Source organism: Ambystoma mexicanum, chromosome 2p (assembly GCF_040938575.1).
Source record: "Ambystoma mexicanum isolate Mex_15411 chromosome 2p, UKY_AmexF1_1, whole genome shotgun sequence".
Classification (NCBI taxonomy): domain Eukaryota; kingdom Metazoa; phylum Chordata; class Amphibia; order Caudata; family Ambystomatidae; genus Ambystoma; species Ambystoma mexicanum.
This window is the reverse complement of record NC_090923.1, coordinates 1,460,923,457-1,460,935,993: the sequence shown is the minus strand read 5'-3', so window position 1 is coordinate 1,460,935,993 and position 12,537 is coordinate 1,460,923,457. Positions and strand designations below refer to the sequence as shown.

Below are 12,537 nucleotides of genomic sequence, written 5' to 3'. Positions count from 1 at the left end.
GGCTCAGTGTTTAGGTGTTTTTCACGAATAAGGAAATCTGGATTTGCACCAGAAGTACAAGCCAGGTTGCTGGATATGCCTTTCAATGGGCATGGTCTTTTTGGCTCCAAAGCTGATGACAGCCTTGAAAAGCGACAGTACTCTAAGGCAGTGCCACAATTCTGCAGCAAACAACGCAACCTGGCTCATCATCCTGGAAGACCGAAGTCTTTTGGTTACTACGGCTCTACTGCAAGACAAAATATGGGGCCCCCTCTACTTTCCAATGCCTAAAAGGACAGAGGTCTGCAACCCATCCTCGACCTGATGTTAACCCTCTGAGATCCTCCAGGCTCTAGAGATTTAGGAATGGCTGTGGTCATTGGATCTTAAGGATGCTTCCATTTGCTGATACACCCCAAGCACAGGAAGTACCATAGGTTCATGATCGGCTGTGCACGCTACCAATTTAAGGTACTGCCATTTGGGCTTACCTCTGCCCCAAGCATCTTCATCAAGCTGTTGTTAGTGGTGGCAGGCAGTCTAAGAAGGGAGGGAATTCATACCTTATGTGAGACAGGCATGGTATCAAGAGAGACACATACTCAAATATGTCAGTTTCAAAACCTTCTTTACTAAGATTCCTGGGTTGGTGTAATGCCTAACCGTCCCTAACTCTAAAGGGATGGTTCCCTTAATTGATGTTTCCAAGGGCTGTCTATGTCTGAAAGTCCAAAATAATAATCTGTCTGTGTCTAAATGTATTATTGCCCTCACTCTTTACAACAATGTGTTAGGAAGTCTTTTAAAAGGAAAGGAATAGTGGTTCAAAGAAAAGGAATTGTAAATCACAGCTGGTTTCTGATAGTCTTACCAATGGGTGTAGTTCTGCAAGTGCAAGATAGTTCAATTCAAAAGGGGAGCCCTTAGAACCTTCCACGCAGGGCTCTTGCAGCAAATCAACCAAGTTCACAATATCCTTGGGTCCCTTAGGTTCCCTTCCCCAAGCTCAGACTCAACCAATTCCAAACTAAAAAATACACAGTTCTGGTCAGGCCTCTGAGGGTTCCCTACACCAAGTGTAGGTCTCTCTTTACACAGTTCAAAAGTGTCTCTTGCGCAACTCTTGTTAGGCCTCTCAGTGTACCCTTCCCCAAGCTTAGGCCCCTTTCATCTGTAAACAAAGTTCTCCTAGTCAGAATGTACCTTTTCACTGTACAGTTCTTACATGGGGTAGTATCGGAGACTTTTGAGAATGCTGGGCTCTTTGCCCCTCCCAAGTGCGACCACTCTGGTCTTTCCTCTCCTTATTCCTTGCTTTCTTTTGTTTCCCTTTCCTCCACCGTACACACTTGCACCTTCCTTTGGTTCCTTGTCCTCGTATCGTGCCTCTTGCACACTTTCCTTTTGTTATCGAGCGCACTTGCACCTGTCCGCTTCTTTGTTGTGCCTCTTGCCCACTTCACATGCCTTTACTCTGCTTTACTTCCTTCAGTGCCGCTAGCGCCTTTTCCTTCTTTCTGTTTTCCCTATTTCCGTTATTTCTTACGGTTTCTGTACTACTTATGCTTACTCTCTTTCCGTTCCGTGACGCTTTGCAAACTGTGCCTTTCTCATGCTCCAGTCAAGCACATGCTTCTGAGTTTCTCTTTCTGACTTTAACAAAACTCACTGGGCAGAATCGACAGGCAGTCTTCCTCTGGATGTGCCGGGTTGAGGTCAGGGTCTCACCAGCTGCTTCTCAGACACCATTGGGATCCGCACAGGTCCCAACGGAATGAGCACTTTGCCAGATGTCGGCAGCAGGATGCAGGCTGCGTCACTCCAGCTCCTTGGAGGCACGGTTCGTAGTCAAGCTCAAGCCCCTCACAAACACCGGGCCAGCATCCCGGCACGCTGCTCTCATCCAGGCTTCAGCTCCTGCTGCTCTCTGCTCCTTGGCTTCTCTCTGGTCCGGACAGCATCCCAAGCTCACTCCTTGGCTTCTCTGGACTGGACAGCCTCCCCAGCTCGTTCGCTGCTTCTGACAGAACTCCACCTTTTATAGTGTAGGGAAGAGTCAAGTGGTGTGCACAGTTGGGATAAAGTGCCTGACCTTGCCTGACTCTATTAGTGGGTCAGCCTAGTGGTAGGTTATAGTAGTAGGCTCTGTCTTCCCAATGTTTTTCCTATGGGTAGTCCTCATTGATCTTTGTTATAAATGGGGAGGGAAAGATGCAACTAATACGGGGACGAGGGAGATGGAATGGGATTGGAGGGTAGGTCTATGTACTATAACATTATTGTATGATTGACAGAGGCGAGAGGGGAATCCCCTAGTCTTGTGTTTACTCAATGGGGGGGCTTCTTTTTGTGGTAGATTCCTCCTTACCCCTGACATCCTGTTCTGCCAGCACAAGTCTGGGTTGTGATATGGCATTTATAACACGCCTGTACACAAGTGTTTCTAGGCACGACAAGACAAGGAGGGGGAAACGGAGGGAGGACAAAACAGCGATCTTACTAGGCCTTGTGTCATGCAGATCGCACAAGTGCTGTGAAAGTGGAAGGGGAGAAGTGCCGGGGGCGGGTGGGGGTCAGAGGGTAAGTGCAGGTACAAAATAGGTGCAGCCTGGGCCCGAGTTCAGAGGGTAGCCAGGTAACCAGTGCATGGAGCAGTCGGGACATCAGCATGGAAGAGGAAGAAAGAAAGCAGAAGCGAAAAAGAAGGGCTTGAGTTGCTTCCGGAACCGGAGGTGGTTCTGCTCAAGTTTGAGAGAGGCAACGAGGCTGTTCCAGGGGGAGTCCCCAGCCGAAGAGAGAGATCTGCCCCCAACTCTCTGCTTGGAAAAATGTCTGACCCTCCGAGAGTTAGAAGTGGATGAGTGGAGAGCCCGAGAAGGGAGATGTTTAGGAAGAGAGAGTTGGAAGTAGTGCGGTCCCAGGGCCCAGAAAGCCTTGTGGAAGATGTGAAGGGTCTTGAACTTGATCCTTGCCACCACAGGGAGCCAGTGAAGAGATTTCAGAGCTGGTGATATATGATCCCCGGGTTTGAGGCCAAGGACAAGTCTCGCAGTCCTGTTCTGGATAGGTTGTAGAGGTCGGGGAATAGAGGCAGGCAGATTTATAACAAGGCTTTTGTAGGTGTTCCAGCCTAGAGAGGACCAGAGCTCTGGAGAGCTTCTGGGGGAAAGTGAGGAAAGTTCAGTTCAGCAGGCTTTTATTCGAAACAATGTCATCCTGCCTTACAAATTTTACAAAATACAGAAGTAAGAAAGGATCACCACATCATAAAATATAGCATAACCAAAGTTCCAATTAAAACTACGTATATCCAATAAACACAATGATGTTAAAAAATAAAATACGTACACAGATAAAAATCAGACCATTAGTGCGCATTCTTTGTTTTTTGCTCTTATCCACCAAGCGCACTTGAGAAAGGTAGATGCACAATACACCATTGTGATCATATCACATTTTTTGAGGTACCTTTGTGCATCTACTGTTGTTGTCATACAACTTGGAATTAACAATGGGACTAAAAATCTGTGCCTAAGCGCACTATAGGCTTTGCAAAAAAACAGAAAATGTGTCCGGGTTTCTTCTGCTCATAAGCAAAAGGGACAGGCACCATTACCGTTCATAGACCATTTCTTAGTGACATTCGCCAGAGGTAATTTGCAGACTCTGAGCTTAACATACAGTTTACATGCACTAGATGGCCTTACCATATCAGGGTATGTTTTGATACCCCAATCCGTCTTGCTTACCAGATATAAGATTCCCCCTGTAGAATTACTAGCATTGGCAACTAATTCAGTTTCAATAAATTGTCTTACTTTATTATTAGCAGTGCTATATGTCCCTCTGTTATGCAATGTGGGCTGTGCCATAAGTTTATCAACCCCAAAAAATCCAATGAGTCTTTTACTTGACCTGCCCACGGGAGGGATCTACTACTCACTGAGTCAAATACATGGGTTATTCCTTTTTGGTCGGTATTAAGCTCAGGGACTGACTAGATCCTTAGCCAAAAGAGGGCAGGTCTAAAATAAACCTCTCGTTTTGGGCTTCGTCCCACTTCTAAATACATTTGGTTAGCTGGAGCTGATTTGGGTAGGCCCAGTAATTTCTTTAGGACTGTTTGTTCTGCTGAGCTCAAAGTGAGGAAAGGAAGAATACCTCTGAGGAGGTGCAGCTAGTAGTTTGACTTCTTGGAGACGTCAGGAGAGAAGTAGAGGGTGGAATCGAAGATGACAGCAAGATTCTTAGCCTCATAGGTAGGAGAAGGAGGAGGGTCCAGAGTGGGCGGCCAGAGAGAGGAAAGGAGGAAGCTGTTGTTGTCATGAGGAGGATCTCAGTTTTACTGGCATTATGGCAGAAATCATTAGTGGCATGCCATTCCTGAATTGCGGCCAGCCAGTCTGGTATGAGAGCAGGGGAAGAGGCGGCTGAGGGGAGCCTGAAAGAGAGCTGGGTGTCATCCACATTACACTGAAAGTTGGAGCAGAAAGTAGCGATGCAGTGGACAAGAGAGGCCAGGTAGTGGTTGAAAAGCCAGGGAGAAAGGTTAGACCCTTGGGGAACACCACAAGTAGAGAGAGAGATAGAAGAGAGGAAGGACCCCACTTGGACCTGGGAGGGTCGGTCAGTGAGAAAGGAGGTCAGTCAGGCCAGTGCCTGTACAGTGATACCCAGGTTATCACGGAGGCGATTGAGCAGGATTGTATGGTTGACCGTATCAAAAGCAGAAGAAAAATCGAGGAGCATGAGGACAGAAGGAAGGTTAGAGTCCAGGTTAGAGAGCAGGTCTTCGCGGGTGTTCAGGAGAGCAGTTTCTGTGCTTCTGGCAGCTCTGAAGCCAGACTGGTGGTCATGGAGACAGCCAACAAATTCAGTGTGCAGATTAAGCTTGGAGATGGCCAGCTTTTCCAAGAGTTTGCCCAGGGAGTGGAGTGATGGAGATCGGACAATAGACAGAGAGGAAGGATCGGCAGATTGCTTCTTTAGAAGGGGGTGCACAAGGGAGTGCTTAAGGGGGGAGTGGAAGGTTCCAGTGGCAAAGGAGTGATTGACACCCTTGCTCCAGCCTTGGCCAATTTCTGCAATGTGGTCGTGATGGTTCTGGATGAGCAGGGGAGAACCTGCTTTGACAAGGCTTTCATAGATCGGAATTGTCTAGAAACATTGTCTGGGGTGAACAAGGGAAGCGAGGAGGGGAGTCGGCCGCAGGCAGGCTAGGAGTAGAGGAGGAGGAAGAGTTAGAGGAAGAGAGGGTGGACAGGATGTCCTGAGTTTTAGTGATGAAATGAGAAGCCAAGGCCGTGCAGAGGGCCTGGGAGGGAACAGGAGAGGCAGAGACTGCAGCAGGATTGGCCATTTCCTTGCAGATTGTAAAGAGTTTGGCCGAGTTGTTACATGCCGCAGAGATGCAGGCTTGGAGGTGGACGCTCTTCTTAGTGAGGACAAGAGAGTCTGTATTGCTTTTGGAGCAGGAAGCAGACCAGTTTGTCAGGGAGTGCGCCTGATGCCCTCCACTTCCTTTCAGGCACCCTACACCTGCGTTTAAGGGTGTCGAGGTTGGAAGTGTTAAAGATAGAGAAATGCAGGTTATATAGGGCTGTATCAGGGTGTGAGTCAGGTTAGTGGGACATAAAGGGATATTAATGTTAATACCATGTCTGTCTTTTTTGATCTTCCTTCTTATCCAGTTTCATGTACTTGTACCTCTTTCGTCTTCCCTTTGGATCAGGGGCATATCCCATTAAGCCCTCTGGGACGTTTTTCCTCCTCTCCTGCTGTCCCTTGGATAGACCGCGTCTCGCTTGGGGTACCCCCATGGGTACAACCCCAGACTCGCCTATCCAGATGATCCTCCCTCGCTTGTCCACCCCCAGAGTTGAGATCCAAAAACGATGGCCCTCCCCAGGCCATCTGAATAGAGGATTCTCGGGATCCACATGGGAGAATAGCCTTAGGGTTCACATACTTTCCTTACTTGGATGACTGGCTAATCTGAGCCTGCTCTCAGGAACGAGCCGGGATCACCTGTATTCCAAAATCCAGCAGATGGTCTCATTCCAGAACGCCCACACTTTGTCGGCCCTGGATATTCTGTGGTTGCTGGGCCTCATGGCATCCTGCATCTCTCTGGTCCCAGTAGCCAAACTGGGGATCAGTTCACTTTAGTGGCTCTCAGATCTCAGTGGTCACAGTTCTTGGGCAATATGACGGATCTTCAACAGATCTCAATTAGGGTATCACAGGACCTCCTGTGTTGGTCCAGAAAGGAGAACTTGATGGCACAAGAACCATTTTGGCAACCTTGGCTGGAAGTGACCATCGGGACAGATGCACCTCTAAAGGGCTGGGGCGTACACCTGAACAAACTCGCTGTGAGCGGACTGTGTACCCCAGCAGGAGCCACATAAACATTTTGGAAATGAACTGGACCTTCCAGCCCTTTAAGATGAGATAGGAATACCCTTGAGATAGATGTGGATGCATAATTTTATTCAAACATCAATCATCAAAACAACTCGGATAGTTGGCAAAAGGATAACTATTTTAATATCAATTATCTAAAACAGGGAGTACAACGGACATCAGCAGACATCTCTCGTTACGATCTGAAAGCAATTCATTAAAAAAAAAATCACACTTTTATAGTAAATATTCGTCATTAATTACCTTAACCTGCATATCACAAACGTCATCCTACGTGGCAATACTTAAAAACCTAGGGGTGAATGTGATGGGGTCTAAACGGATCATCTATGTATACGATCCATACTCGTTTGGGCAGTGAAATAAAGTGATTTGCTTCTTATCAGGTGGGGCAACTAAGCCTTTCCCTAAAATATGTCACTATGAACGTCACTAAATATATGACATCTAATTGGCTACACAACTATAGGACCCTTGATCAGGCGGTCCCCTATCTTTGGTTACTTTCTAACCTCCGTCAGTACCCTCCCAACCTACGTCTAGCAGCACACAGGCTGAGCGTCCAGGTGCAGATAAGCTAGTCTTAACTATAGCTTCCCACCAATTAGCATGACCATCCATCATCACCTCAGTGGTCTGCTGTCAATTAGGGCTTTGAACTCATCCTTGAAAATGCTCCATGCTACTGAAGAATTCAGAGGAGTGAAGGTACACTTTGCCCTCGTGCGTAGGTGTGACCGTCATGCTTGCCCGACTTCTCCCCACGTGACTAAAGATCACGAAAATGAGCTTTCAGTGTATTAAAATGCTATTTTCCAATAGACCCCTGATGTCTTCTTGTTCTCGGACATGCCTTCTGAACAGGAAGCTTTGTTCTTTCTCACGATTTGTATCCATTATCAGCTCACACCAGTCTGATGAGGCCTTGACTTCTTGAGTTTTTCGCCTGTACTTCACTTGCTTTTCTGACTGCGACAAAATGAAAAATCGGCCTTTCTTCTTTTGCTCATCACTGCTATCATACGTAGTGGGAACATCCATCTTCTACTGATTCTGATATATATACATATATATATATATAGTACATGTTGGCGCATGCTGCACTCTATTTGCCATAAAGCTAGCCTCAAGAATACTTCATCTGCTTGCGTTTCTTTGCATATTTGCACGTGTGAAATTGCTTGATATCTTCATCATTTTTGTAGCATACGTTTCTTCATCTTGATCCAAAGATATCATTCATCTCGATACTTTCTTGATGTCTTATAGAATTGTCTACATCCACTGGTTTCTGCAGCTCTTCTCTATATACGGCAGCTTTACATTTGTATGACGTCATTTTTTCTCTTTGTTTCTTCAATTTGTCCTACTGTCTTCCAGACTATCACTTGGACAGCCATCATACTGTCTCATATGCGGGTATGGTTGTCTCAATGGGGGAACCTTGCTTCCCAGATTCTCCTTGGTATCTGTAGTTCAAAGGGCTTTGTACGTGTGTCGCATTCTGGTGTCCAGCAGATAGGTAATATGGGCAAAGTAATTGAGATGGGGGTACTTAGCTCCTTCTCTACAGAAACCTTTTGGAGTTGAGGTGGATCAGACTGGCTCTGATGTTCTTTTTGCTCTTGATACAGGGGAAAACAGTCCGAATCATGATGGACAACACAGTGGCCATGCACAACCTCAACAAGAGAGGAGGTATAATGCAATTACCAATGTGCAAAGAGGCAATTGAACTGTTTTGGGTGTTGCAATGACAAATCTCCTTATCTCTGATTCATCTGGAGACCCAACGGCGGACACCCTGAGCAGGGAGGGATCGGTATCCACGAATGGGCGCTATGCCAGGAAGGCCTTACACAGGAAGTGAGTTGTTCTGCTCCAGGGAATTTGCCCTGAGAAGAGCACTGGTGGAAACATTTGTAGGGGACTGGGACTTTCCACTGCTATATGCATTCCCAGCATATAGCAGTGGAACATAGTACCCAGACCTTCTGGAGTTGGCAATCTGCTGCCCTTGTCATCTTCCAAAGAGGGTATATCTGCTCTCCCAAGAGGGTGGTCTGATCCTTCACCCGAATATCCGCACCCTCAATCGCCACGCATGGGTACTGAAATATTGGAATACAGGGATTGGAACCTCTCGGAAGACGTCATGGTGGTGTCACTTTAGTCAAGTAGACCAGCAATTGGAGTTCTGTACTGCGGCCGATGAAAGACATTTTCGCAGCTGGTGCTGAGAATTTTGATCCTTTACCTTGTGACATTGCTGCAGTACTCCCTTTTCTATTGCATATTGCGAAACAAGGACTTCAGGTGGCCACGGCCAAGGGTTCCTGGCAGCAATACCCATCTTTAAGAGAACACCAGACCAAGGCTTTTAATTTACTGTGCCTCCGATCATGCATTTCCTTAATGGAGTGGTAAATATTTTACCCCTTGCTGACACCCTTTGTGGTGCCACTGTGGGACTTAAACTTAGTGCTAACATTTTTGATGGGCACACTGTTCGAACCAATGCACTTATTGCTAACATTTTTGATGGGCACACTGTTTGAACCAATGCACTCTTGGCCACTCAGGCTTCTTTCCTGGAAGGCAACAATTCTTGTTGCCATCGCATTGGCATGGAGATGAGAGAGCTTCAAGCTCTTCCATACAAATCACTTCTCACTATCTTTGTTAGGGAGAAGGTGACCCTAAGAGTTTCTGTCCTTCCTCTACAAGGAAGGGATGAAATTTCACAGAAGGCAAACATGTATTTACCATCTTTTAGAGGTTACACAGATTAGACCCTAAGAGGGCTCGATGTTTCAACATAGCCAGGACAAAGACCTTCAGACCGGAAGATCATCTGTTCTTAGTCATGCTGTCCCTAGGGTGGAAAAAGTAGTAACGTAGCAAACTATATCCATGTGTATTGGATTAGCCATTTCAGAATGCGATAACATAGCAGACAAAACAGTCCTGGAAGGATTAAGAGCACACTCCATTAGAGGAGAAGAGGCTTCCTCCGCTCTACAAAGAGGAGTCCCAACCATAGACATATGCCAAGCAGCGAGGTGGCCATCACTTCGCACATTCGCTAAGCATTATTGCCTGGACTGTCAGGACGCCAGATTTGGCAGTGTATGCTTCTAGTCCTTTTTCTTTTCAAGGAATACAAAACACAATTACCCAACGGAGCTGAGCATAGGGAAAAAATTTGAAAACGGGCACATTGCTGGCTATTTATTTTGATGTTGCGTCCATTCCTGATGCTGAGGACGGTTGAGGGGTTCTCCACACCAGAGCCGCACAGGGCCCTCAAGTGGCGAACATTTTCCATAGTGTTGCTGTTGCCGCAGAATAGATCCAAGGTGCAGAATCTGTGGGAGGAACATCCATCAGAAAAACAGCATTACCAGGGGTAAGTAATTTGTTCTTTAGGTAGATGTTCCTCCCATAGAGTCCTCATCACCCTCCCAAACTTCCCCCTCCGATAGTGCTCACTCTCAAATGATCAGACTTATTAATTCCCCAATGCTCTGAGCACAAGGAAGAAACAATGGGAACTGAGGTCACGAAGCATGGTGCGAGCTGTATATACTGGCGGTGATGTCCCGCCCGCACCGACAAAGGAGTGAGTCGAGGGACCTAGATGCCGACATCGCACAGCACCCCTGCTGACAAAAATAAATTCTGCAATCATCTGCAGAAAGAAGGATATATCTAAGGTGAGGAATCTCTGGGAGGAACATCTATCCGAAAGAACATTACCTGAGTTGAGTAATTTTTTCTTACCTACCCTTACATCCACACACCTCTCAACTTTGGTATTCCCTACCCTGTGTCTTCCCCAAAGCACTGCATATATTTCATGCCAAAGATGCAGGAATCTCAGTTTTTGACAAAAATTACTTGACTCCTCATATGGCAGTTGAATCTTGTGTCATAACAGTTTTAAATAAACAAGCCTGCTACATTCCGTAAATCAGATGTATAATATTTTTCTCTTTGCGTCATGTTCCCTGTTAAGGTTTCTATTGAAGACATGGGACTTTATGAAGATTTATCATCAGTGGCCGACAGCTCCCAGGTATGCCTATCAAATCTGATATGGTATCAAACCAATTTTACATTCAGTGAACTTCTATTGTTGGGCTAAGTGGTGTATTGTTTCATGATGATTGTCTCTTTCCTAATGCACTTTACCCTGTGTTTTACAATGTCTCTGTACCTGCAATATGATGGTGTTAGCTACTCTCAGAAACATTGTGTGCAGAAATCTTCCCTAGGAAGGATATCCAATGATAGCCTTTGTGGAAACACATAGTTGTTGGAAGTAGAGTTTATTAATGTTTTAGTTATTTTGTAGGCCCCCCATTCAACTTATATGCCGCTTTAATATATCAAGAAGTAAAGAGGAGTATGGAAAGGAAAAGTGGGTACATAACATCAGTAAAAGACAGTGCAAACATAAAACATATAACATGTGTCACCTGGCTCTTTTAGAAGAGTTGTACTTCAAGGTTGGCTCAGAAGTAGCAAGTGTATACGTGTTTACCCTGCAAAATATATTACTTGAAGTGCATTATATTGTCAAATAATCAGACTTCTTGCCATGAATGGACCCCTCAGCAGGTTCTGGGTGTAGTTGTGTTTCATCATTGGATCTTCATTAATATTCATAAACACTGAATAGTTCTGCCGATGGGCTTGAGACTCTGAATACATTTTTAGTTAAATAAGTTATGTTTAAGCTTCAAAACAAACTAGAAGATATGTACAAAATGCCTATGTGGCACATTCATGCTCCATTTCCACAGAGCTAGAATTGCTTTTTGCGCCATATGAAAAAGAACAAGGAAATTGATGGGCAGTTTTAAATTAACAGAGCAAAAAGCAGCTGCCACTTTAATGTAGCCAGATTGCACAAGTATTCCATCATGCAGTGATGTCACAATTGAGCATGGTTACATTTTGGGTGTGACGGAGCATGGATTTTTCCAGCAGAGCTTATGCTCGCCAGCTTTTCTTTGACTGAAAATCAGGTTGAACTCTAAACTTGTTCACTTATTTCAATGTACGGTGTGATGAATCTGATATTATCATCACTTCTTTCCCTGAGGTACCCTCTCCCCATGTGGTCGGGACGGCAGCCGCTACCTGATCCAGACCCGGGGGGCGGCTATATGACGGGGGACCACCTGGGGAGAAATGCACATATCCCACATTCCCCTTTAGGGATGTTTCTTCCAACCCTCAGGCAATACATTAATTACTGAGACGAGGAAGAGGTAGGGACCAGTTATGATTATTCCTGAAAGAATCCTATACCAGCTTCCTCAACAGCACACAAAGAATCATCCATCAACTACTGAGACAAGGAATTTGCCAAAGACCAGTAAAGATCACTAAGGCCCGGGAAGCCTATGCTGCGGTCTAGTCTTTGAAACTCTTTTATCACACTGGGAGATTTAAAACCCGCACAGCCGAAACCAATGAGAGAGAGCTGGAGACGCTGAGCTGAGTGGTAACCTGCACGAGCAACCGCTGGAGCGTTGGGGGGAAAAAATGCTGTGGGAAACTTTCCGAAGCTAACCGCTCAGCAGGAGAAGGAACCGGAGTGCAGAGAACGCACTGCCTGGGATGGAAAGGCAGGAGAAACCAAAGACCGGAACGGCAGAGGCACAGCAGATGACATGTTGCACGCTGAGCCCACAATCCGACGAGATCAGAAGCAGAGAGGCGCGAGAGACACTTGGAGCACCCCGTATACCCAGGGAAGCAGACAGGGTTACCGGGTTTCCTGAAAGTGTGCGCTGCTTCGAATTAGCTATCAGTAAACAAATATGTGAAGAAGCTAATAAATATAAAAGCTATGCCACGAGTGAGCGAAGTGAAGTATGTGAAGAAGCTAAATCCACTAAAGTGTCGCTGAAAATACATCTTAAAGGGACAGAAAGAGAAAAAACAGAGTAAAGGTGAACAAACTTGAGAGAGGGGCAAACGCCCTATATTTGAACGAGAGAACCATTCAAGTGATGATACACCAAAATTGGGCTGGTATTGTTTCATGGGTATGTGAAAAACTAGAGGGTGTTTCACAGCCTAGGCCCTGGGGATCCCGGGAGTGGGGGTGAAGCA

At 45.9% G+C, this 12,537-nt stretch overlaps 1 protein-coding gene across 6 annotated transcripts in view; it reads left to right on the top strand.

Annotated features, from left to right (window-relative positions):
- FANCA (FA complementation group A) overlaps positions 1-12,537 on the top strand; it is a 3,206,914-nt gene that overhangs the window by 1,273,895 nt on the left and 1,920,482 nt on the right. For all 6 annotated transcript variants that reach the window (XM_069646037.1, XM_069646039.1, XM_069646038.1 and 3 more), the window contains one exon: positions 10,427-10,486. In XM_069646037.1, the coding sequence (XP_069502138.1) occupies positions 10,427-10,486 (60 nt within the window). The remainder of the gene's footprint in view (positions 1-10,426; positions 10,487-12,537) is intronic.